This window comes from Gallus gallus, chromosome 2 (genome assembly GCF_016699485.2).
Source record: "Gallus gallus isolate bGalGal1 chromosome 2, bGalGal1.mat.broiler.GRCg7b, whole genome shotgun sequence".
Classification (NCBI taxonomy): Eukaryota; Metazoa; Chordata; class Aves; order Galliformes; family Phasianidae; genus Gallus; species Gallus gallus.
Window position 1 is genome coordinate 41,503,524 of NC_052533.1, and position 25,729 is coordinate 41,529,252.

A 25,729-nucleotide genomic window follows, 5' to 3' on the forward strand; every position below is an offset into this window, starting at 1 on the left:
AAAGGCTGAGCCAACGCTCGTTTTCCCTGCAGATTGTTTTTATACTATAACCACCATACAACACAGTCACCACATTAGAACAATGGATGTGAACAGACTCAGGTACGAAACAGAGAAGCTCAAGTGGACTTTATTACAGTTATTAGAATACGCAGGAACATTAGTGCACTGGTTCATATTTCATTTCTCAGATTCAATGCAGCAGCAGTCAGACGCTGACATACTTGTAGCAGCCCTCTCCTTTTTATACATTTACAGTGTGCAAGGTGGGAATTCCTTCCATCAACTTCTGAAAGATCCTTGAGAACAATGTAGGATAGGCCAAGCTAAACAATTTCTTCATAAACTGCTTGGCCTTTCAAGGAAATGTCATTGATACCAAACATCTTTAATAAAAGAAGTGATTAAGAAGTGCTTTTAACAGGGTGGTAGGACACTGATAACTGACTTTATTACCCCCTTTATAGTCTTTGAAGTCCATTCTATTCCATGATCTGGAAACAGTCCTTGAAAACTTCATTATAACATCATTTATTTATTACAAATATTTACATACTATATACTAGTGCAACTTTTATTTCCATACTTTAACAATTCCATCCCTTGATGCAGTTACTATAAACCCTTGAGTGGTCTGGAAAGTTGCAATATCTGTGATAATATCGTGGTGTCCAACTGGGAGAGACTCTGGACCCTTCCGCGGGGTCTCATCAGTGGGCCCCATTTTTTGCTTGTTTTGAATTTCCTATGCAAAACAAAAAGGAAAAAAAAAAAAAGAAAAAAGTGAAAATAATATATTTACTGAAAGGTGAGCATTGTCCCACATAACAGTTTTCCAAGCTGTGAAGACCAAAAAAAATAACCTTCAGACAAACAAACAACAAAACCACAGAAACTGCCAGCCTTTGATGGTTGGCTTCTAACTATTTCTCGGTTCATTTCTTTTCATCACACAAAACGTCTCTCTTGCTTTGAACTGACATAACAGCTGATTAGGAAAATCACTGTTGTTCCCCATATTTATTTCAATGACATAAAAGCTACTAAGATTTAACATTCCTACAGGGAAAAAGAAGCTACAGTAACACATACACCATAACATTCCAAGGGTTTTATTAAAAACTGGTTCAAAGCTGTGGCTTCTGCATCAAGTATTATCTGGTAAGTCTAATTCTGTCAAAAATAACTGATATTTTTTCTTTTAAAGTGGCTTCTTTCCAGCTATGTCAAAACACTGTGCCGATACCATCTGTAAGAAGTGAGATAGTTGCAGTTAAAACTGTTGTGCAGTTAATGTAACCCACAGGGCCATCATGTTATCATCATGTTATCAAACAAAGCAAAATACCTGAACCACCTCTGTGCCCTCAATTATCTTCCTATAGTAGGACACAGATGGGCAATTAGAACTTCCAGCAACAATGTAAGATCTCTCAGGGTAGGCTAGATCCCAAAACCTAAACATAAAGAAACACAATACAACTATTAATTTATTTTTTTTAAATCAGCTAAACACAGCAGCTTAAAACATCTCTTGCTCGTGGTGAAAATTAATGAGTACAACTACTACATGCTTTGTGCACCTAGTAAACAAAAGAAGCAGAGAAATCAATGTTCATAGCAAGCTTACACAAGTCATTTTTGGGGGGTTTATTTCTGCTATGCTGCCTACCAACAACTTTACAAAATGGTACATATTGCATATCAGAAAAACAGAGTTTTGCACTAATTTTGCTGAGAACAATTCTTTCTGCTCACTGATGCTTGCTAGTGAACACATCTTCAGCACTACTGTTTTAGACTTCTTAGAGCTTACTTTCACAGTGCTTGGCGAAACTTAATACACAGACAAGGGTAAAAGGGAGAGCATCAAACAGTGTTGTTGGATTTATTACCTTATTTTCATGTCTGAGCCTGCTGTCAGTAATATGGGATTACCAGATGCTGGGCTGCAGTATATTCCATGGATGCTGTTAGGAGAAGGCTAGTAGAGAAAAGAGGTATTTATTAAGAAGTACTATCAGAAGCTCTTGCCATGCTTGACAAAGGACGATTGACAAATTCTTTATCACATTTATCCATTCCATTTCCAAATGCCTGTGACTAAAACCAAGTTAATTTATTAATAGGCCACATCTTAGAATATTAAGGTAAAGTGCTTCCTTTTGTTTCAACACTACAGATTAAACTCTCCAAGATCCCCAACAATTCTCAATGATGGCAAATAAGAGAGTTTATTCATCAGAGAATAAAGCAGGTGAATCTTGTTGAGAAGCACATGCACTCAAACTTTTACGGTATGAAGGAATTAAGGAAGGGAGGTACAGCAGAAACAAATCACAAAGTTTCCTATTCAACTTTGTAAAGTGAGTGGTCAAACAAAGTGAACCTGACAAACTCATAGCATGTACAAATTCAAGTTTAGGTAGAGTCCAGGTCTGCATTTGCAACCTTTATAGAAGATGCAGTTATTTGTTATTCTATCCCAGATTGCTCCTTTCCCAGTTAACTCCTGGAAGTGGAGTTCCATACTTTAACCTAACATTTAAGTGTAGCAATGGCATTGTATTATAAAAGGAACGTGCGAAAGAACAGATGCTTATGGAGTACCCACATTCCCAGACACTGCAAGTAAAAGTAAGTACAAGATGCCATACCATGAATTTTGGCTTCACTAAAACCTTTCCAGGCTTGACTGGCTGACAGGTTTTGTGAGAATATGAGTGGCTACGTTCCACATGCAGTGGAAGATACCAATGAAGATTTAGGTTACACTGCTGTTTTACAAAAGGAATTGAGTTTTGACAGCAAAACAATTCCAGTGCCAAAATAAATAAGAGAAAGAGTTCCTGGTGGCAAACTGGCAAGGCCACAGAGACGTGTAACTGTACTGATTCACAGCATGGAGGCTGAGATTGTTCTGGACCAGCTACAGAACAGAAGCGGGAAGAGAAAAAGACCAGACCTGCAGTTCTGAAAGAGGCGGTGCGCTGCTGGCCCACAAAGTGAAGCGTCGATCACCAGTTTCCATATCCCACATGGAGACTTCATTATTGCCTTGAACAGCTACAGGAAAGATAATGCCAATGCATACAAATAAAACTTGTGGCTTTGGTTCTCATTGGTCACTCTAATGACACGACACAGAGGGTATGACATAGAGATGCTCTTTTACTTGCTCTCTGAAGCAGCTGTTAGTCTTGCTTTATCAGCCATGCATGTGTTTTGTTGTTTTTAATCCCTTGATAGCAGCTCCAGTAAAGTGCCTCACTCATGAGAATTCAGAATAATCCTGCTCTAATCTTCCACCCTCTTTAAAAAGAATTAAAACCTCATAATTTCCTCCCTAGATAAATTCTCATGCTTCTCTAGCAACGATGGATGGTCTGCCTGTTTGGCACTGTCATCAGTGACTTTGGAGATTATTCCTGGGCAGCTAAGATAGCATATCCAAAGTTCTCAAGTTCAGTAGCTACAATGACATTTCACACCCATGTTTATAAGGTAGATGGGCAAAGAATTCTGCTAAAGGGAATGTTTACATGTTTGCCATCAACCTAGTAGGCAAGAGTTTTCCAATACTATTCCAAAATAATGAACTTTGTCACCAATTTATTCTTTATCAGGGAAGAAAAACTAGGAAGCACAGAGAACATTCTTTTCTTTGCATGACTTTTAAACAAATTTGATTTGGTCCCAGGGTTCACTGCTGAAAGAATTAGTCAAACCTAAGAAGCAAGTTTAAGTAAAATAGGAAACTTATTTATGAGCTCATTTTATAGCAACTTTATCGACTTCACTATTGCAGTATTAGCTTATACTACTTGTCTTTTTTGGAATGTCTTCCTGATGCAAACACGTGGAAGTACTTTCCAGTATGAGCACGGCATATGACAGTGCTATATGCGGTGAGGATGAAACAGCTGTGAGCACACCAGATGAGGACTCTTGTAAGATTTTTTGAAAGCTCTAACCCAAGGCAGAGCTGGGTCAGAATTAAGTGGGGATTGGACATGGAACAACCTTTTAGTCCCTGCTCTACGAGGGCACTGAATGCAGTGGCAGAATTCCCATCAACTTCAATGTACGTCATGATTTTGGGTTTTGTCTTATATAACATTTTGACTACAAAAAGTGATGTGTTAGCACACAGGGAGGGACACTCATGAGAGCGATGCTCCAGAAAATAAGAATTCCAAAAACTGTCATTTTCATAATGGCTTATTACTAGATGTTTTTTTTACCTCTCTCCTTTTTTACATTTAGAAAGCCAAGAAGTGCACAGTGGTAGGATACAAGCATGAGCTTTCCCTTTTTCCTCTCCCCAAGCACAGCACAAGAAAGACTACAATGGAAGAAAATATGAACAAAAAACAAACAAAAAGAAAACGTAAAGCAGGGCTTGAAGCAGAAATTGAAACAGAAGCTTCTTTAATCACAGACTCTGTCAACAGTGAGGTAAATTTAAGACGGTTTACCTGCAATAACCCAAGACTGATAGACAGGATGCATGAGCAGGCGTCTGATTCGGGCCTTGGAAGGATGAGAATGGCTGGAGATTGGTAACTGAAATCTCATGTCCCAGCATGCCATGGTGCCATTGCTTGTGCCTGGTGAGAGATAGCTGTCCACAGTCAGAGGGACAGTTGCATGGGTTTTTGTCCATATCCTTGTGCTCTATTTCTAGGAGATGGGACTTCCAAGTAATTACCAATAAGACTGCTTCCCACAAATATATCAGGGGGTTATTTCTCTCCCCTTGTTTGAAAAATGGCATATTCTAGTCAATCAGATGAAGCAAAAGCTTGAGCTATAGCTATTGTAAAGGAAAATCAAAGCGGGGAAACAAAAATCAGCTAATAAGAAATACAGGCTTACCAATACACAGCCAGCATTGGTGTATGTCCACAGCAAATGAGGTTATGAGGCCTAACTTCAAATCATGTTTCAGTGTCCAAGCATTGCTGTTAGATCGCAAATCCCATCCAACCAGAGACCCATTAACCGTAGCATAAGCCAGCACTGACTGGGCTCCTGAATTGAAGTGATGCATATCTACCACACAGCCATCATCCTTCAAATCTAAGGATCTGGGTTAAAAGAATACACTGATTTAGAAATAGATATTACTTCCAAGTTTAAGACTCCTTTTGATAGCTAATGACTAACAGCATTGTCTTCTTCATGTTACTTCTCAACGGCTAGAAACAATTCTCTAATCTTACTACAACACATGCTTACACTCTATCAACCTCTGTCTATAGCACCTGCAGGCCTTCTGTCAACAGCTCTTTGCAGTGCTCTGTGTCTCTGTTTCATATATTTCCCTCAGACTCATGTTCTGTGTTTCTCAGATATTCACCTACCCAGAGCTTACTGGCAGGGACACACATCTCTTTTTTCCTCTCCACTGCTGTACTGACAGAACTGCACTCAGTCACTCACTGTGTGTGACTGAGTATATGCCAAAAGGAAAATACATCTCTGGTTTGTAGTTTCCACCTCCCTTAGATTAAGGTTGCTCCATTTATGAACTTAACCCCAAACAAGAGAGGATGTTTGAAACAAGAAGTTACTTTTATTTAGAGCTGAAAAATGTCTGAGACAGCTGTTGGACGTGTCTCTCATTCAAGCTGGAAGATTAAGCACTTGAATTGGTGCCAAATATTCAAAACTGCTTATATGGAAAGGTAAAAAAAAAAAAACCAAAACCATCCAAACATTCCTCTAAATAGTATCCCATCCCTCATATCTTCGCCACATTACTCATATTAAGAGCGTGGGAGACAAATTTGCAGGCCTGAAGCCAAACTAGGCACTGTACGTTTGTGAATGCCCATTAATGACTTCTAAAAGAATATTTATGAAGTTATTTTGGAGATTAACATTGTAATAGGGGAGGTAAGAAACTAGCAAACCCAGCACATAAATAAAAGAATTCAGAAGTATTTATACTTACTGACTGTTTCAAACTCATAATGAGTCCAGTGACACAGCAGATAGTGATAACCAAGAGCTCTAAATCCTCATTCCTACACTGTTGCCTTTCAGCACTTCTTTATTAAGCAGGATAAGATTATAGCCTTCCTGAACAGCCTGGGATCAGCCAGCAGGAGCTTGGAGCAAACACACACTAAGCAAGGGATACACTAGCAGCTTGAGTTCTGCAGGGAGATTTAACTGCTGTAAGTACGTACCTGCTTTGAATTGGTTGAATCTTAGGAGATTTAGGGAGCTTTGAAGCTTCAATACTAAGAAGCTGGATAGCACCGTTGTCTGAAGCGATGGCCAAATAATGTGAGCCCTGGCAGAATGTAAGAGTCTTGACATGTCCTCCAATCCGAGAGTATGTCAGAATTGACCTGAACAGTAAAAGGAGAGGGGGCAGAAAAAGAGGAAATGTAATTTGTGGAAATTTAAATAAAAATTACTTCTCTCAAACACCTATTTAAAACTGATGGCTCAAGAGACCTCTGAAAACAATGCTTTTTAAGCATTCCAAAATTAGAAAGCAGCGAAGCCTGAGTTGCTTCTGCAAGTTTAACCATCCATTTTTGAGCCTATGGGTTGTGACAGTCTCCAGGTGCAAAAGCACACATCTGTCTACCAGGCAAAGAGAACATCAGTCTACCCCAGATCTCTATCAAACCAGCATACTGTAGTTACTGTTATTTAACTGACACTGCAGTTCACTGCCTCTGTATTTTGAGATGCATCCTCTTCTCCCAAAAATACTTCTCACAGAGACCATCAGCCCCAAACCACCCACCTGTGTTTCAACCAACAACACAGCTTTCCTGCATCAACTATCAGTGAATGAGACAGTTAATCATAAAGCTAATCTGTTCCAAAGAAACTCAGACGGCTTTAAACAACAGCACCAGAATGTTATTTATAGAAACAAAATCAAAAAGCCTGTAATTACCATTCTGAAGCAATTCTTTTGCTGTTTCAATTAGTTAAGGAAAGAACAAGATTTGCTTGTAAATACTATCTGCTTCTACTATCTTGTGTTTGTATGCCAAGAGAAACACCAGTGTATATCACTATGGAGATCTCCAACATAGCCACAAATGATTCATATTTTTCTCCAAGTTCTACAATAAAAAACAGACTAAAATAGCAGCTCCCTGAGTTTTAAAGCTACCTGGTTGTAGTGGTTTTTCCTTCCATTTTTTGGCTGTTCCAGATTTTCACTGTGCCATCGTTAGAGCAAGTGGCAAAAATGGAATGTTCATCAGAGACCCGAATGCGGTTCACTGCAGATTTGTGTTCATGAAGGTGAGCTACCAACAATCCTTTGGGACGCCATCCTACAGGGAAAAACAAAACCACAAAGCTTGGCATTGATTCGTAACCTAACGGGAAGATGAAGATTCCCCTGATCTCACCCACCAACAGGCATATTGGGAAATAGTCATGATAGCTTCAAAGCATAGAAGGCACTGAAAACATAGAATCATAGAATTGTTTGAGTTGGAAAGGACTTTTAAAGGTCATCCAGTCCAACTCCTCCAATGAACAGGGCACCTACAGCTACATTAGGGCACTCAGAGACCCATCCAGCCTGACCTTGAGTGTCTCCAGGGATGGGGCACAGGTGACGCATTTTTAAAAAGGCTATCTGCTCAACTCTACACTAAACCTTATTGGCAGAACCAGTTAAGTATTTTCTTTTAGATCAGTTCTACATGCATTCAGTGAAATTACAAAGAGCCCTTTAGAACACATGGACATTGTAGAGAAGCTAGTGCACAGATCACCTGTAATCAGGCAAATAATCTGCCACAGACCCTGTTGTAAACATCCTGCTTCAGAAAACTCACTGTAGCAGAGAGCACACCCTGAGCTTTAGACCAGTCACTTAGGTCCATTACTGCAAAGGTAAAGATCTGGGCTCCAGATCCTCTTTCATAGGCAGGCAGATATTTTTCTAAATAAGTGCTGTGCATAGAGAGCACATTTCCTAAAATGTCCTGTTTTCCTAACGCTTTGCATTTTTTCCTTAGGATAATTAAGTTTTAACTCAAAACATTTTCCTTTTGTGCATCTATCGATTGGCCTCGGTGGCCCGTGATTTACCTGGAGGTGGAGGCTTGCTCTCCCACTCAGCATTCTCCATCATCTGTTTGGCAATTCTTTCTGCATTACACTGCTCTCGCTTTTGCTGAATCAACTGCTGGAGTTCAGTTTTGCAAGTGGTGATGCGTAACTGGTATGCAGATGGAGACACTGTACTGCTCAGCACCTGTACTGTTGGTTTCCTGGGTTGAACAACTGTTCCATCGGTTGCCTGTAAGAAGACGAGCACTTACAAATACATGCCTTACATATTGCAAAGGTAAAGACTTGCAGAAGTGATTAGTTTTAATCAAATATACAATGGCAACAATACTGATGACAATTAACTTAGTATTTTAGAGCCATCATGACAAAAATTCAATCAAAAACATCTCATTTGAAAACAATTAAAGTATGGGAAAGTATTTATATAAGAGCATGGACTAGGCTCTGAGCAACCTGATGTAGCTGTAGATGTCCCTGTTCATTCAACGGAGTTAGACTAGATGGCCTTTAAAGGTCCCTCCCAACTCAACTGATTCTATGCAAAGATGGTGTTTTTCAGCCGTACCTGTGGGGAGGATGACAAAGTGGTGCAAATGCCAGCTGAGGACTCTGAACGAAGTGGTTTCCCAGCCTGGATAGCTTCCAGATCAGCAGTTTGCCCATGTCCTTTGGGTATTGGCTGGGAGATATTGGGTGGTTCCAGAGACCCAAACATACTTTTCCATTCTTCATTTACATTAGAGTCTTGCTTTACATGCTTTCTAGCTATAAGGAGTTGAGAGGTAGGGGAGGGAAGGGAGCGAAAAAAGAAATGCAGTCATGGCAGCCCTCATTCATTATTTTCAGACTACATGTGAGACCAATGTATACATGCCAATTTATTATCTATATATAGTTAATGGAGAAAAACTACTGCTAGGTTGTTTATGACAGCTGACAGGGCTTTAGGAGGCAAGCAGAACATGTGGCAAGTGTTCTGTTTACACTTATTAATCTTACAGCTGACTCATGGAGTAATTAATTCCAATATCATGAATTTTTTGCATCTAGAAAGCTGCAAGAATCCACATGAAAAATTCTTCCTTGTGTGAGTTACTCACTTATTGGCTTAAGTCAGAGGTAAGCTGGTAATGGAACAGTAGATAAATCATTGCAAATGATCAACTGTAGATCAAAGAATGCTATCTATAAAGAGGAAATGAATTATTTTCATCATTCCTTTGGAGTCACTTACAGTGAAATGAAAACATGGGACTAATTAAACTTGGACGAAATCAGTGAAGAAAAGTTAAAGGCATGAAGATTTTATAGGCAAGAGTTTTAGGTGAAAGAAATCAGTCCAAGCACTCACTCTACATACTAACTTCTAAATCTTGTCCACTCCTGACTCCACATGATACACGAGAAAGAAAAATCCTATTCTTATGTACTTTCCTTTAAAATTAGATGCAAACCATTTGCAGACAAGCATCTTAATTCTGGAAATAAGATGACAATAGTTACATGGCTTGCAGATATTTCTGTATCTTAACATCTAAAACCACAGAACATGTCAATGGCATGCAGATGGGGGACCTACAAGTTTAAGCTTCCTCTTAGCACTTTCAGACATCACCTGGAAGAGTTCTGATGATACAGACAACTGGAACAGAGTTCACAGAAAATGGACTTCAGAGCCGAACATGGAAATATAAGGGGCTTTATGAGCAGAAAGAAGAGCAAGCAAAGCAAAATAGAAGTGGATGGGCAGCTGAACAACTCTAAAGCAGAGGAAGTATGTACTCGATGATAACTGACAGCTAGCAATTCTCAGTGCCAGCCTGTATCACTCCAATACTTCAAACTATGCTACCTCAAGAAGATATCCTGGATTTTCAGATTTTAATAGCTCATTGCTTCTTAAGAGAAAAGAGTGATGGCAGATATGTAGCCTTCACAATTCACACCTGGTTACAAAGGGTTACTAGTTCCGTTTCTGACAATTGGCTGTGCACATTACTACAGCAAATGAAGTCTAATTTAAGTACTCTCACAAGCAAAATATTCCCATCTTTCACTGTTGCAGAGAGCATCACCAAACCTCACATTTCACACAGCAGCATGCTATTGAGAAACCATGCTAGATTTTCTTATTGCTAATTCAGTGAGGGTGGCAATAATTATGTAGGACGAACTGCTGAGAGTAAATAAAAGACTTGGTTCTATCTAGATAGACTACAAAATATACCAACCACGTTTGTCATCAGGCTCCTGCTTTGTTTTAACCAGATCCACTTGTCTCCTGATTACTCCCAGAAGGGACAAATCAATCACCCCTTTCTGAGTGCTGTCATGCAGGTGGCTCTGATCCACTATATTGGCTTTAGCTTTATTTGATTTTAACATAAAGTCTTTCAGTGCTAACAGTTTGTCTTCTTCTTCCTCAGTCATCCCCTACAGAGTAAGAGAAAATATATTATTATTTATTTTTTGAAAATGAACATGCATCAAGGCATGCAGATACAAGAAGTGGTAAAATTAAATGGCTCAGAAGGAAAGAGGCGGAACACAGACTCAAAACTCAAAGACACCAGTCTATTACTTACTTGATACTTTGGGTAAGTTGCTGTATTTTTATCTTTCTTCCTCAGGGGAGGAAGAATGGTAAGAGAAGAGCTGCGTTTAATACTGGATCACCATCTGGTGCAATCTGCTTAACTGCCATCTAGGCTATGCGTACAGCCCACAAACAGTGGGGTAAAAGAACATCACACTCGCTTGGCTGCACCTCTTCCTCTTTCTAATTCTCACTACTTCATGTGAGTGAGTGATTCTTACTCTTCCCCTTTTCACATACAAGCTTCAAAACTTTTCAGCTTCCTTTGTTTTTACAGTTATTTGCATGTCTGCCTCTTCAACAAATGCACACTTCTCTCCAGCACATTACATAACCTATGTTCTACAACACTGATATATCGCGTCTAAAATCTCAGACATACAACTGAAATCTTCAAAAAGAAAATATATTTGGGGATTTCACACATAAAGCTGCCCTATTTCTGGCAGAACTTTTAAGAATCTTCCATAGGTTCTGAACTCTTTGTCCAACAAACCTATAGTGAAACTCAGACTGGGATCCTCTAAAAGCAGCAACTGCAAGGTTGCTGGTACAGAGCCCAAGAGCCTCAACCCTGACTTTCAAAGTACAAATGAAAAACAATCACTTGTGAAAGTAGCTTCTTCAGCAACTGTGCAATGGCAGGGTCCTCTGGAGGTGGACAGTCTGGGAGAACACCATTCCTTTTCTTCTGACGCATCTGAAGGTGTCGGAAAAGGCTTGTGATATCCTTTGATCTTAAGACATAATCAAATATGGAACGGCTGACAGGCTCTTTAAGTACACTTAGCAGGACTATTTCTTTATCTATCTGCAATTCAAAAAGAGAAATCAGTCAATGGGAAGAAGGATATCCATTAAATATGGGGAAATCTAACAGTAAAGAGCTGTACGTGTCATGTCTACTTTTTTTCCTAGCCTACAGGTTGGTAATTGGACAACAATGAATATTAATATAAAAACAAGCAAAAAAACAAATGAAGAAGTGACAACAACAACAACCCAACCCAAACCAACTCTTGCTCTGAAGGCTTGTTCTAAAAGCTATTTTCTAGCTCTATCCTATTACCATAACAGGCTGCCCAGAGAAGTGCTGGAGTCACCATCCCTGAAGGTTTCCTGGAAAAGGGTAGATGTGGCATTGAGGGACATGGTTTAGTGGGCATGGTGAGGGGCTGATGGTTGAACTAGATGATATTTTCCAGCCTTAATGATTCTACGATTCTGTGATCCTGAGGACATGCTTTCAAGCTTTCAGTAACAATAAATAAATAATCAATCACACTAAGACATCAAATGATGACATGACCATACCAATAACACACATGCAACTTCTAGATCTTTTCCTTGCGTTGGTCAGATCCAATTTTCTCCATGTTCTCTCCCTGTTTCCCCAGCAGTCTCAGAACATTAACTTGACTGAGCTAACTAGGATTAAAAATTCTACTACAAATACAATGGTATTTCAAACTGTCTTACATTTACCTTGTAAAAATACTTAATAGAAAAGCTCTTTCCCAGTATCAGATTACTGGCTTTCCTTCTATGTATACAACGGTATGTATCCAACCATGTAATTAAGTAATCCTCAAAAGCATATTGAGAGAATAGCAAACAGTCACAAGAAACTGTCGAGTTCAGGCATAATTTAGAACCAGAAACTGGGGAAGTTTGTTCATTACTGTAATAGATAAGAACTTTCTGTTCTCACAGGTGGTGATTCAGTGTCTGTTTGTGTCCAGAGAACATCTGGACAAAAATTGTTGTACACAGTTCAGCGTACTTGCAGACCTAACACTCCTTTGAGTTTATACATTTATTTTAGTTCTTGATCTTTCCTGTTTCAAGATTAGGTTTTAAGATGGTGGTAGGAAGTAATTGGGCAATACTGATAAAACAGACCACCTAATTACTGCCCTTGAGTTAAATGGACAAACCTAATTTGGCGCAAAATTATGATATAAATATTTGTATAAAAGTTGGAATACTCAAAATAATGGAGTGGGGTTGGCGTTGTTCCTTCACCACAATGCCATGAGACCTCACTACTATAACTTGCTCCTCAAAGCAAACTATTTACATGAGAAATAAGTTAAAAATTAGTCTGATCCAACTCAATATAACTTGCGTATTCTGTGTAATGTTGCAAAGCAAAGCTAAGATTTATACACTAGAGTAAGACAGTAAAGTAATAAATGAACAAGATAGACATTTATCAACCAGTGCCTAGACCACTGCAAAAAACTGTGCAGGAAGAGAAAGAAAAATATTATTTTAATTAAACGAACAACTGCATGATTAAAAAAAAACCAAACATTAAATACATGATGCACACTTCAATGCAAGTACTGCAGCTGCTTCTTATCTACATAAACACTTGAGAGATGGATTCTACAGGTCCTAAAGCTGTATGCAAAGATGTCCATGCAGACATTGCCAGCATTACGCAGGCCATTCCTAGACACACGCTGAGCACTCTGCCCTTCGTCTTGGCAAAGCAATGAAGCACACAAGTAGCACTGCAAAAGTCATGAGCATGGCAATAACTTAGCTAGCAGGCTGTTCATGTTTTCAGAGGGTCAAACACAGTCTTGAAAGTCTGGAATTGATAAGTCATGAATGGCAATGGCCGTTCATGTTTGCCAGCAGAGATTAAAAAAAAAACAAAAACAAAAACAAAAACTCAAACAACTCTAATCTTACTTGAAAACAAAACAAAACCAAACCACAAAGAATGACAAAACAATTAATGTTCTTACAGCCAGCACCATGGCAACAACAGACCACAGAATTATGACTGGTCAAGGTATATTCACATTAATATTTGAAGCATTACCTGTATTATTGGTTGTGTGATAAAGGGATGGAGGTATGGCATTAACTTGCAGTAGACATCAGCAATATTTAAGTACTGTGCAACCACAGTGATAAATCCCACTGCACCATAACGTATCCAAAGATTAGGATGGCATAGGAAAGGTGCTGAAAGAAAATTACTGTTAGAAGATTCAAATTAAAGAGAGGACCATCCTATAAAAGGCAGCCTGTAATGTCTTTTCCCCCCCCAGAACCACCCCTAATTTCAGCCTTTCCTCCAGGGTAGCATTACAATTGACACCTAAAATGAGAAAATTATTTTATCAACTTTACTGGGCCAGAGGTGTGGAGCTTCCTTTCTGTTGCCAGAAGGAATATTTGTCCTATCTATTCATTTCACTTCTCATTGTCAACTCCAGACTTGCAAAGGAGAGTAACCCAAAAATAAATGCTAACTTTAATTTGGGCAATTCAAGAGAATTGAAGTACCAAGGATTTGTTTTTCTTTTTAAGTAAATAGTTTATTCATTCCTTCTTCCCTTCTCTTCCTTGAATAGTCACTATTTATACTGTGAGATAACTAATGTTTTCCTATTGGATTCAGAAGTCCATCTCAATTACACAGGCTTTATGAAGTTGAAATCAAGGGACAGTATCCAGTCACGAAATATGAAACCACACATCACCTGCCCCAACTTATGAATGCTTTTGAAAAGCCATAAAAAGATAAAGTCTCAAAAGACCAGTTGTTTGATAAACAGCTAGTGAATGTTGGGCATCCTAATTTGAGTAGACCCTAAAAGAGTACTATAGGTTCGCATACTGAACAGTTAGGCTATGGAACTTTATTAAGCTGGCCATGAAGCTTTCTGTAGTATGAAGTTTTCTGTAATAGAAAAACAAGGTAACTGTCAGTCTTTCAACTTACCAATATCACAAGCAAATTCATAAATATGAGGCTTTTGCAGGAGCCCTAACTGGCACATACAAGTAAGAGCATTGAGGGCCTTATAAATGACAAATTCTTCTGCATCACTGAGTCCTTGTTGAAGCAGAGGCTTCAGTATTGAGGAGCTTTGCCAGCCAACGTAAGCAGCAACACCTGAAAATGTTAAAACAAACGAACAAACAAAAACCACATAAAAATCCAAAATAACACTTCTTTGCTTTTCCTCTCCGAAGTTTAAAATTTCAGTCCTACAGCATACAGAGATTCAGTAAGCACTTTCCAAGAAAGTTATCAAAACAAGAGACACATGCACATACTGAGACAGCAATGCAGCAAGCAAATCTCAAGGCCTCAGTCCTACAAAACCCAGTACTCACACAGAAGTAAACGTGGAAGACGCAATCTTTGTTAAAATTTCTGAGAAAACAGAAAGTAAAAGAAATATTCTGAAAGCTGTTGGACTAAAACTGATCTCTGTGCCTGCTGAAGTCCTCCCAGAGGTCAGGCATGGATGTAAATGCACAGCTGGCCAGCACAAGTCTGAAACAGTGAGGCAAAAACAGCGGTGCTCCTAAGGGTGGGAATGCAGTGCCTGCTTTTGTACGTGGAAAGGGTAAATGAGCACTGATGAAAGAACATCGGCAGGATTTTTGTCTTTTAATTTAGCAGTGATGGTAATTTGAATAGCATTCAGCTTCCTGAAAGGCTGAACTGGATACTGGACTAGTTATCAGCAAAGAATGTCTTTCACATACATTCATTTATCTACTACAGTAATTGCCATCAGTTGAAAAGCAACTTTTAAAACAATCTTCTAAAACTCTTCCAGTCTGAGATGGCCTCAAGATTGAGTTAGTTAGCTACTCTCTAAATATTTATCACCACGAAGCCCTTAGTTTCAAAAACAAATGCAATTTTAAAATATATTTCAAAGATGTCTGAAAGAAGCCAAGATTAAAAGCAAAATAAATGTAATCCCTTTGAAGCCGATGGACCAAAACTTATCAGCCACATCCCAGTAGAAAAAAAACTGCTTTCTTATTCTTTTCTTCTCCTTTCCCACACAACAACCAGCCAGTGCCCACGTGAAACTGTCATCTGGAATCGCTTCCTTGGATTAGTAGCCATCTACTATAATTAATCTCTGGCAACTGTCAGGGAGATGGACCTCGCTGAAATTCTGATCTTTCCTCTTGCTTTACATCCATCAAGCCGACATTCCTTCCTGAAAGCAACGGGGTAAGTCCTCTGGTCATTCTCAAGAGAGGAAAGTTGTTTTTTCGTTGAATAACTCAGGCTTATCATTGTTGTTGTCATAGACGATACACAGCATAGACCGTAACTGTATCTGCCTCTAACCCAGTTATTGTGGACTGACAAATACCACACAATTAGATGTCTTCCCATCATAATTAAGTTTACACATTAAACAACTTCTTCACTTCTACTCTGATATGGTAATCAGTGCAAAGTTTTTATCACACAAACAGGTCTACTGAGGAATGGGACCATGCACATAGTTAAATTGCATACATCTATAGAAGAAATGGCCTCAGGTTCAAAGATATGAAAAAATTATTCTGCTTGGCTGAAATCAAACCCTTACCCACAATGCTGTCAAAGAAAGCTCCTCGAAGATGCCAGTCATTCTTATCATTTAAGAAAGTGATCATATGAGATAGAAGAACATCATTGGCTTTTTGACGTCCAAAGAAGACACAGAGACGGGTTATTCCATTTTCCATTAGTGTTTGTTTCACAATATTTTCTGGGTCGCTCAGCAAAGTGACAACTTTCTGCTGGACCATTTCATGCAAGGCTTGCAGCTCTGCAGGAGACAAAAGAGTGAACAAAGTGTGATTGGTGAGAAGCAGTACATGCACATATACTGCCTGCTGCTATGGGAGTTAAACTGATATCCTGAATAACACCATAGAAAAACTTGCTAAGATGAACAATGCAATGGAATCTCAATAATTCCAAGGACTGGCTTATGAAAGACTTCAGACTAAGCATGAGGGTAGTGGCAAAGTCAGACTACAGAAATGTGAGACAATATTACCAGAGAAATGCAATTCTACATTTGTCTTCATTTCAACTAAGATGATCCAACTAATTTTGTATAAAAACGAAATGCTGAACTGAAAATGCATCGAATGAGTCAGCAGCAAAATTACTGTGTTAAACAAGGTACTCCGAGACAACTCTGGTTTTACATGTCTATTTGACCATCAGTTGTAAAATCTGTGAATTGACAAGAGCATATTTTTACTTAGGGAGGTAGATGAGCTTCATTAAGGTCAGAGAGAAATAAACAATACTTGACAACATGAGCACTTCCAACGTTACACAACACTAGCAGTTACCGTGACAATAGTGACAAAAATTTGACAGTGATCTCACCCCTTGCTTCTATTCCATGATGCAACTGAGAAAAAAAATTCCACTAAGTAGAAATAACAGTATCGTTGATGCATAAGCTAATACTGAAAGCCTACAATGGAGATTCTCAAGCAAATAGCACAAAATTCAGATATTGCTATTCCAGCTTTGCAGGGGTAATTGCCATTTGCCTGAAGGCAGTCAGAAGACCAGCTAATTTACTCTCCAAAACAGTTTGTCAGTCACGTGGAAAAGTTGCCTCCTGGGTTCAAATTTCTCAGCCTTAGCTTCTGAAAGCATGAAAATAATAGAACCATTCAAACTTTTTTCTTCCTTCCATTACTACTTTCATGTCCAAGCTAGCTGGGTAATACAGGACAGTGTTTCTTAGGAATAGAGCCTGTAAGATGGGCCTTCCTTTCTCTCATGCCTCAGCTACTGTGAACGCCCAATGGCTCACACAAAGGAACTGAAAGGGGATTTTTTTTAAGTATCATTCTGCAGCTATTTAAAATATAATTGAAGCATGTCTTTTTTGCTACCAAATAGTGTATGCATGAGAAGTTTACCAATTATAATCGGTTGCAGATGAATGTACTTACCCCAGAAGAGAAGTCTAACCACAAACTTCTCAGTTAGAAAACTTGCTCAGTATTATACAAGAAACATATGTATCACTAAAGGGACCGACTGAAGCTGACACATAGTCCACTTATTACTCACCCCTCCTTGCCAAGGGAAGGAAAAAAAACACAAACAACTCTGTGCAACAGTTACAATAGCACAGATGACCATGTTGCTGTCAGAGACGCCCACATTTTTGGCATCTGCAAACAACAGACAAGAACAGCCAGGCACATGAACCGTCAGGGGAAAGATGACTGAAAAATACAGTACTGTGACTACACCAGAGCTTGTCAGATTTTTCAAAGTTAACCCTACCAAGCACGTCAGTGGAAGTGGTATTCGGAACAGAGCTGACTTGTTTAAGGGACCATGAAGTTGGATATACAGCTAACCAGCCTCAAATACCTTGAGAACTTCCAGAGAACCATGCTCATTTCTTTCTTTCTTTTTGTCTTTCACAGTGTTCAGAACAGAGGTGCCAGTTTCTACATGGAGCTGTGACAGATACTTGCTGAGGCAAAGCATTTTTTCCCACTTATAGGAAGGCCAAGTGACAACAAAAACCAGTGCTAGTTAGGAGCTCTGCCCTACTATTTGCTATTATAAAGGGGCAAGGTAAGTGGAAGCTACATTACCTGTATCATAGTTATCACTAGGGTGAGATGTTTCATCCATTTCTTCACCATTTGGTTCATTTTCCATATTTAGATTTTTCAGCTGGACTAACTCCAGAAATCTTAGAGCTGTTTCTGCCAACAATGCTATGTTTTCTGCAGAGGAAAACATTTTGGTTTAGAATTGTTCTACTTTGCCCATTTACAGACTTCTGATGATCCCCTTATGAGATATTAAAACCACTCAGAATACCAGTCAGGATGGGCAAATAGCACTGAAATTACACAATATGTTCTGCAAACCCACTTCAGGGACTCGTGTCCCTAAACACAGCACAGCTACCAGGCACATCCTATCACACAGTAATGTTGTGTAAATGGGTGGAAAAATTGTAAGGATATCAAATGTTACTGCAACTAATTTTAGTCTTCGAAACTAGCCCAAAATACCACCTTATCTCAGGTGGATGACTAAGTAGCTTGATAGAACTGAAAGGCCAATTAACGACAACCCAAAACAACAACATGCCACCATGCCAGGATTTGTATCCTTGGGGTTACCCTTGAGGGCTGGGTTCCAATTTGAAGACATTTATTCCTGTATCTATCCATGCCATTTGGCACCATCCTGCAGTGTTTGGAAGCTGCTGAAGCAACTCAGGCTATATGGGTCAGGCAATGGCTGGCACAGGAATAACCCTGCTAGGGCTTACGTCCCACTTAAGCAGCCATTCTGAGTCTCAGCCAAGACAACATCAACATGCCAATGGAAACTGTACACAGCCTGGATTAAATCCTGTAAGTCACCAGTCACACTGCTTCCAAAAGGTGTGGTAACACTATTTAACTCACGTATATATTTTTAAAGTTAGCCTAACATTCTTATTTCCTTATTAACTTATTGAAATTCAATTGCTTTCTTAAAAGAAAGCTGTTTGAATTGAAGGCAACCTAGCCAGACTTAGCTATCCACGATTCAAGCAAACACAACTGGAATCTATTGGGTAGTGAGATCTGCAGCTGTTTTGTACTTGCAGAAACAGAGTTGGCTTCTTCTTTTTTTCCCCAGGTCAGCTTATTTAACAAGCTCAGCTTTAAATTAGTTAATTTAGACTTAGAATTTAGAACAAGAAGTTTGGCCTTCTTGTTTTTGTTGTTTCTTCTTTTTTCTTTCCTCCTAGTCTGGAAATAAAAGTGAGGCAGGAGGAAATGACTCTTCCATAAAGCCCAAAACACGGAACACCAAGGTGAACCAAAGCACCTGGTTCGACTCACCATCTATACAATGCCTTTGATAATGAGCTTTATCAGTATATTTAGTTTAAAAAAACAACATAAACACATCACCTGGAACACTGTGAACTGAATTGTGTGTTATTAAACAGAATGGTCAAAGCAAATAACGCTAAGGGGTAAATGGTAAATAAGGGTGTTGTTACAAAACTGCCTCCTGAACCACCACGATTCAGGTATCTGAATAAACATATGAAGAAAACATATCTGAAGGTATAAGCCAGACTATTACATAGCAGATGATCTTAGCCCTAAACACCAAATTTCACTGTGTGGGAAAGTAACTGAAATATAACAACAAATAGATGCTTTACATATGATTCATATTTATTAATTTAATTTGGGCCACTCTAAGCAATCAGCCTGAGCTAACAAAATGCTAACTAAGGTAAATTAATTAAATCTGCAGAGGGTGGGCAGGCTCCGAAAGCCCTGTTCACATACATAGATAAATACATGGTTGACAGGAGAAGTACTTTTACTCGTCATGTCCTTGTTTATCTAGAGAACAGAAGCAGAGCTACTTCCCTGAGCACCAGGCTCTAACCCCTTACCTTGGCTGTGAGCACATAAAACAGTGAAAGAAGTACATTAAAAAAGAGGATTTGGAGTTTTGAGTGGAATTCTACTTACCAGCATATGCAAGCCTGACGATAGTGGCTTCATCCTGGGCCAAGTGTGCAATGCCTGGCAGGATATACTCTGGGTAAATGTTAATATCATTGCGTGGCACCTCTTTGACGAGAGCAAGAACTTTAGTTAGTGTCCTCACAGATTCTGCCCTCACCCTGGGCACAGAGTCGTTGCTGAAATGTAACAGATAAGGAGTAATACGATCCAGAAGAATCTCAACACTTAATCTTGGTGCTAAATGAAGAATCAGCTCCAAAGCAGCCAGTTTTGAATCACAGTATTTGAGAGTCTGTAAACAGGAAGTTATCACAGACACTAGGATAACCAGCCCATTCTCCTTGGTCTCTCCCTCGGCTTTCTCGGTGCGATCGTGCCCACAGAGATTGTGAATGATGTTGTCCAGGTCTTTACGTATGACCAGTATACGCTCGTCTGCTGATACAAATGTTTCCTTGGCAAACTGGGCCATGTAAGGCTGAAGGAAAGTGTAAAATATTTCTGGAAAGGCGTTGTTACGTTGCTGTTTCAAGTAATCTTCAGCTGCTAAACGTTTATCTGGCTCACGATGGACCATCTGAGTGACCTTGAGAAAGGCAGAAGCAAGAATGAGCAAGAGAGAAAGATTAAAGGTTTAGACACTCATAATGAAAAAAAAAGAACCCAAACCAACAACCAAAACCGACAAGCAATTTGTCATGAAAGTAGGTAAAATAAACTACAAACAGACCACAAAAATTATTCTGATGCTGCAGCCCACCCTTACCAGCTCTCTGATACTGCGGTCTTCAATTTTGTTTAGAACTGGATCAGGGGAAAAGAGGCCATTTCTGTAAGCCAGAAGCTGAGATAAATCAAACAAGGGGACGCCTTCTGTGAACAGCTCTGCTATTACACAGCCTGGGGGAAAAAAATAGTCAAAGATGTGAGGGAACTGCAAACAGAAATGTTGTTTTCTGTACACAGATAAGAACAGATCCTATGTGAACCTTAGCTTGATTAAAAAACAAGGCTAATGAGCTGACTAATTAACTTGTGGGAAGGGGATAGCATCTCCATCTCCAAAAACTGGCTTTTGCACTTGATCTCTGAAATGCCTCCCAGGTATGCTATTTCAAATGTGCCAACAGCAGAGAATTTTGCAATTAGAAAACATGAGGTACTGATTTCAACCACCTGCCAAATGGAAAATATATCAGAAAATGAACCCACATCACTGTTACATGGAAGAGCGCCAGTAAATCAAGCACAGACCAAGCAAGAGGTCAAACGAAGCAAGAATAAGTTCTGCTTCCACAGTGATGCTGAGGGACAGCATACATTCACTCAAACAAACTCCTAAGAACAGTGAGAAATAACAAGATTGCCAGGCATGGCACCCTGTTATGTATATGATGCATGTCCTCTTCAAAGGCTTGTGTCCTGTTCCTGCAGTTTGCTTGCCATGGTTAGCATCTTGTCCTGGCAGTGGAGCAGCCTGGAAACTTGGCTGGTGAAAGTGAAGTAACCATGACCTCAGTGTTCAGATTTTCATTATTATTTTTTTTTTCTAATAGGCCAAACATATGACTCAAAACAAGCCTGTGACTCAAGAAGGGCTCCTACAATGGGACTCTATCAAGAATTTTTGAGTGGAACCATGACAGGAGCTTACTGAGTTATCCAACTTCCTGCCTGTGGGAAAAATATAATGATAAGGAGCTTCTGAAGCCAATATTGCCAAATTGTGCTGGAAAGCAGCTCTGCTCCCAGGTAGTCAGACCTTAAGTGTGCCACTGACAGGTTCCTCCTCATGGGTACCAAGAAGCAAACACTGCATTCCTGGGACCTCAGCCACCTGAAGATCACAGTCTGTGACCTGTAGAACCAGGGCAGAGATAAGCTGTAACAGAACAGTGTCTGACTGCGCTCCTCAGATAACATGGGGATGCATTTAAGTCACGTAGCTTACTCTATTGTGTCTGTAATTTTTCTGTGACTGAAAGGTTTGGAGACCAGTCCTACTGCTTAAGGTAAGCAATTTTTTTTCCACAAGCTGTTCTCAAAGCCTGCTATGATAAAAAACTAAGAGATAAAAAGTAAAAAGAACAAACAAACAAAATAATAAGCTTTGTGCACCCCTGACACGCAACCATGAAGAGCATGTGGATCTCTCTCAGTACCTGCAGAAAAGATGTCCATTGCACGTTTTAACTCTCCCCTTGTTCGCTGATTGCTGTTGGCCAGGTCTACCAGAGGAGTGGAGGGATCTCTCATGTTTTCCAGCTCCGTGGCAAACATGCTGCCATCGACAAAGCGCTCGGGAGCGATGTAGCACGTTCTCCTCCGCGACGTGTCGAAGAAATAGTTGAAGTCAGCGGGGTTGTCTTCAGGAAGATAAGTTGGTTTAAAACTGGCAAAGTCCGTCAGAAGAACCCAGTTCCAGCTGGTCACCATGATGTTTTCAGTCTTAATGTCCCCATGGCGGACTCCAGATTTATGCGCTTGGTCCACCGCCGTCAGGATCTGGAAAGCGATCCACCTTTTCTCGATGTTATTGAGGAACGGCCTCGTGCTGATCCGATCGTACAGGTTGTCCCGCACGTACTGCCTGAAGAGCATGGCGGCCTTCTCGGACAAGGTCGCTTTCTGGAAGGGGAGGCAGTTCTGCGCCGAGTGCAGCCGGATCTTCAGCTCCTCCAGCTCCTGCTTGTAGCTGGTCAGGGGCAGGGTCGGGTCCTGGATGGCAAACACCTTCACCACCACCAGCCCCTCCCGGTGCTTGGCTCGGGCCACCTTGAAGAAGCGGGTGCTCCCCAGGCTTTTGTCATACTCGAAGTCGTGGATGTCAGAGAAATAGCTGTCCACCGAGAGGATCTGCGACGGGGCGATGCCAGCCAGCTGGTTCCCCATGGCGGCCCCTCCTGCAGCGGCGGGCGGCACCCGTCCACCTCGGGAAAAAGACAACGAACATTTCAACCCGGATAGGATCGGCCCGACCACGGATCTACCCCCTTTCCCGCGCAGCCTCCGCTTCCCCCAGGCCGCGGTCCCGCGCGGGCCCCGTCGCCGCCACTCCCACTCCTTTCTGGGTTCCCCTACCGGGCCCGGCTCCGAGCGGCCCCGCAGCCCCTCGTGGCGCTCACCGGCCAGGCCCAGCCCGGCACAGCCCGCCCGGCCTGACAGAGCCGGGACACCCCCCGGCCGCGGGATGCAGCGAGGCGGGACTGAAGGCGGCGGAACCGGCACCATGAGCGGGGCGGGGAAGGGGCGGTGCCGTGAGCTCACATCCTGCGCCGACATGACGCCCTGAGCTCGGGGTGCTTCTGCTCAGTGCCTTGGGGGCAGCGGTTTCTTATCCCCGTTGTCAAAGAGGGGCTGCCATCCTGGTAAAATCCTTCCTGCAGGGAGACACTTCAGCTCCTCCCATCCACTCTTCAATTTTCCTCGTGCATCTGCTGCTCCGTATTCATTAAGGTTGGAAAAGACCTCTAAGATAACCTAGTCGAGCCCCCCCCCCCCCACCGTGCCTGCTAACCATGTCTCTCAGTGCCACCTCCACACGGTTCTTGAACACCTCCAGGGACAGTGACTGCACCACCTCCCTGGGCAGCCTATGCCATCACTCTGTCTCTGAAGAAATGTTTCCTAATATCCAACCTGAACCTCCCCTGGTGCAACTTAAGGCCATTCCTTCTCATCCCATCACTGTTACCTGGGAGAAGAGGCTGACCTCCATCTCATCACAGCCTCCTTTCAGGCAGCTGTAGAGTGCGATCAGGCCTCCCTTGAGCCTCCTCTTCTCCAGACTGAACAATCCCAGCTCCCTCAGCCACTCCCCATCAGGCTTATGCTCCAGACCCCTCACAGCTCCATTGTCCTTCTCCGGACACACTCCAGGGCCTCAATGTCCTTGCAGTGAGGGGCCCAAAACTGAACACAGCACTCAATGTGTGGCCTCACCAGTGCTGAGCACAGAGGGACGATCACCTACCTGCTCCTGCTGGCTCCGCTATTTCTGGTAAGTAAGCCAGGATTCTGTTGGCCTTCTTGTCCACCTGGGCACACTGCTGGCTCATGTGCAGCTGTCTGTCCACCACCACCAACCCCAGAGCCTTTTCCTTCATACAGCTTTACAGCCACTCTGCCCCAAGCCTGTAGCGTTGCCTCGGGTTGCCATGACCATTGTGCAGTACTCAGCACTTTGTGTTGTTGAACCCTGTTGCCCTTCCTACCCTCAGGCAGATCAGTGCTTCTTCCCAACTGGTGTAGTCTGCAAACTTACTGAGGGTACACTCAATCCTCTTGTCCAGAGCAATAAAAACATTAAATAGGACAGGCCCCAGTACTGACATTGTGTGTCTGCAACAGGCACAGCAGACCTTCCTTGTGCTCAGCATTGATGGGAGGCATGGGATATCTGCTTCTGTGGGCTCGGTACTGAGGAAGTGTAAACTGCTGGGATCCAGAAATGCTAATGGGAGATCAGATGTGTCAGTAGAACCGGCTTTAGATGCATCAGCCAGAACATCCTCTTGGCTGTGTGAAGGGCAGCATGGCTGCCATGCTTCATTCTCCCCATGCTCAGCATTAGGTACCTGTGAGGAGCCTGGCTATATGACTTCCCTACTGTGTCTGTTCTAGTGGGATTTTGTGTACCTGTGGTATAAGAAGAAGGTCTTTCATAGCAAGTCAGAGTGGAAAAAAAAAAAGAAAAAAAAAAAAAGCATCTTTCTATTGTTTAATCTGAAAATGCTTGAGAACAAGGAGAAGCCCTGAGCCGAATATTGCCCTGCTTCCCATGGTCTTTGCATTTCCCATGCATTGTCTGCCAGCTGGGAAAGAAAATGGTTTGTCTTACTCTACATCACACTGGTGCAGCCTCACCTCAAGTGCTGTGTGCAATTTTGAGTGCCACAGCACAAGAAGGACATAAAACTATTAGAGAGTGTCCAGAGGGCTACAAAGACAGCAAAGGGTCCAGAGGGGAAGGCCTACGGGGAATGACTGATGTCCCTGTGTTTGCTCAGCCCAGAGCAGAGGAGCTGAGGGAAGGCCTCATGGCGGCTGCAGCTCCTCACAGGGAGCGGAGGGCAGCGCTGAGCTCTGCTCTGTGTGACAGCGACAGGGCCCGAGGGAACGGCATGGAGCTGTGTCAGGGGAGGTGCAGCTGGGGGGTGGGTGCCAGAGGGCAGTGGGCATGGAACAGGCTGCCCAGGGCAGTGGGTACGGCCCCAGGTGCTGGAGTTCAAGGAGCATTTTGACAATGCTCAGACATAGGGTTGGATTTTGGGTGGTCCTGTGTGGAGCTGGAGGCTGGACTCAATGTTCCTCGTGGGTCCCTTCCAAGTTGGGATATTCTATGATTCTGTGTTGTTTCATTGCTCTCTGTCACACTCACATTACTAGAGAAATGAAATTTTGGTTCCCTATATCAGTAAAAGTGTGAACTTACTCAAACACATGATTTCCACCAGCCTTGTGCGAGGTCACTTAATCAGGCTGTCCCCAGAGTGCTGGGACTGTGGTAGGAGGGCTTCCTGCTGGGAGGACTTCTACCTGCAGGCTGCTGCTGGAGCTCAGCAGAAATCTCAGCTCAGGTCCAGGGCTGTGGTAGAGCTGAGGCTAGTGCTAGAGGAGTGAGAAGTACAAAACCTGCAGGCATCAGATCAGTACTCAGCCACAGTTCCCTTCAAGAGCTGCAGCTTGCTCATGTACCCTCCGAATGGCCCTTGGAAGTCTCTTTTTCAGGCTACTAGCAAGCTGGGCATTTTC

At 41.6% G+C, this 25,729-nt stretch overlaps 2 protein-coding genes across 4 annotated transcripts in view; one reads left to right on the top strand and one right to left on the bottom strand.

Annotated features, from left to right (window-relative positions):
- Positions 1 to 114: 114 nt before the first annotated feature.
- Positions 115 to 23,183, bottom strand: PIK3R4 (phosphoinositide-3-kinase regulatory subunit 4). Of its 3 annotated transcripts, none has more exons than XM_046931748.1 (20): positions 23,101 to 23,183; positions 22,138 to 22,905; positions 20,742 to 20,875; positions 19,979 to 20,561; positions 18,074 to 18,208; positions 16,036 to 16,257; positions 14,409 to 14,582; positions 13,500 to 13,600; positions 11,271 to 11,474; positions 10,299 to 10,500; positions 8,633 to 8,832; positions 8,083 to 8,293; positions 7,148 to 7,313; positions 6,198 to 6,362; positions 4,879 to 5,090; positions 4,479 to 4,610; positions 2,966 to 3,066; positions 1,896 to 1,984; positions 1,349 to 1,457; positions 115 to 745 (listed from the first exon to the last, which is right to left on the bottom strand). In XM_046931748.1, exons 2-20 carry the CDS (start codon positions 22,865 to 22,867, stop codon positions 575 to 577), a joined length of 4,041 nt encoding a protein of 1,346 aa, XP_046787704.1. In that variant the 5' UTR covers positions 22,868 to 22,905; positions 23,101 to 23,183; the 3' UTR covers positions 115 to 574. The 3 variants fall into 3 exon arrangements, with proteins under 3 accessions (XP_046787704.1, XP_004939498.4, XP_001235241.1); XM_004939441.5 differs by having other exon boundaries at positions 13,500 to 13,645; XM_001235240.6 differs by having other exon boundaries at positions 13,500 to 13,645; positions 23,057 to 23,183.
- A 59-nt stretch (positions 23,184 to 23,242) lies between these two features.
- ATP2C1 (ATPase secretory pathway Ca2+ transporting 1) overlaps positions 23,243 to 25,729 on the top strand; it is a 100,370-nt gene continuing 97,883 nt past the window's right edge. Inside the window, exon 1 of the mRNA XM_046931754.1 lies at positions 23,243 to 23,975. The gene's annotated coding sequence lies outside the window, so the exon portion shown is untranslated. The remainder of the gene's footprint in view (positions 23,976 to 25,729) is intronic.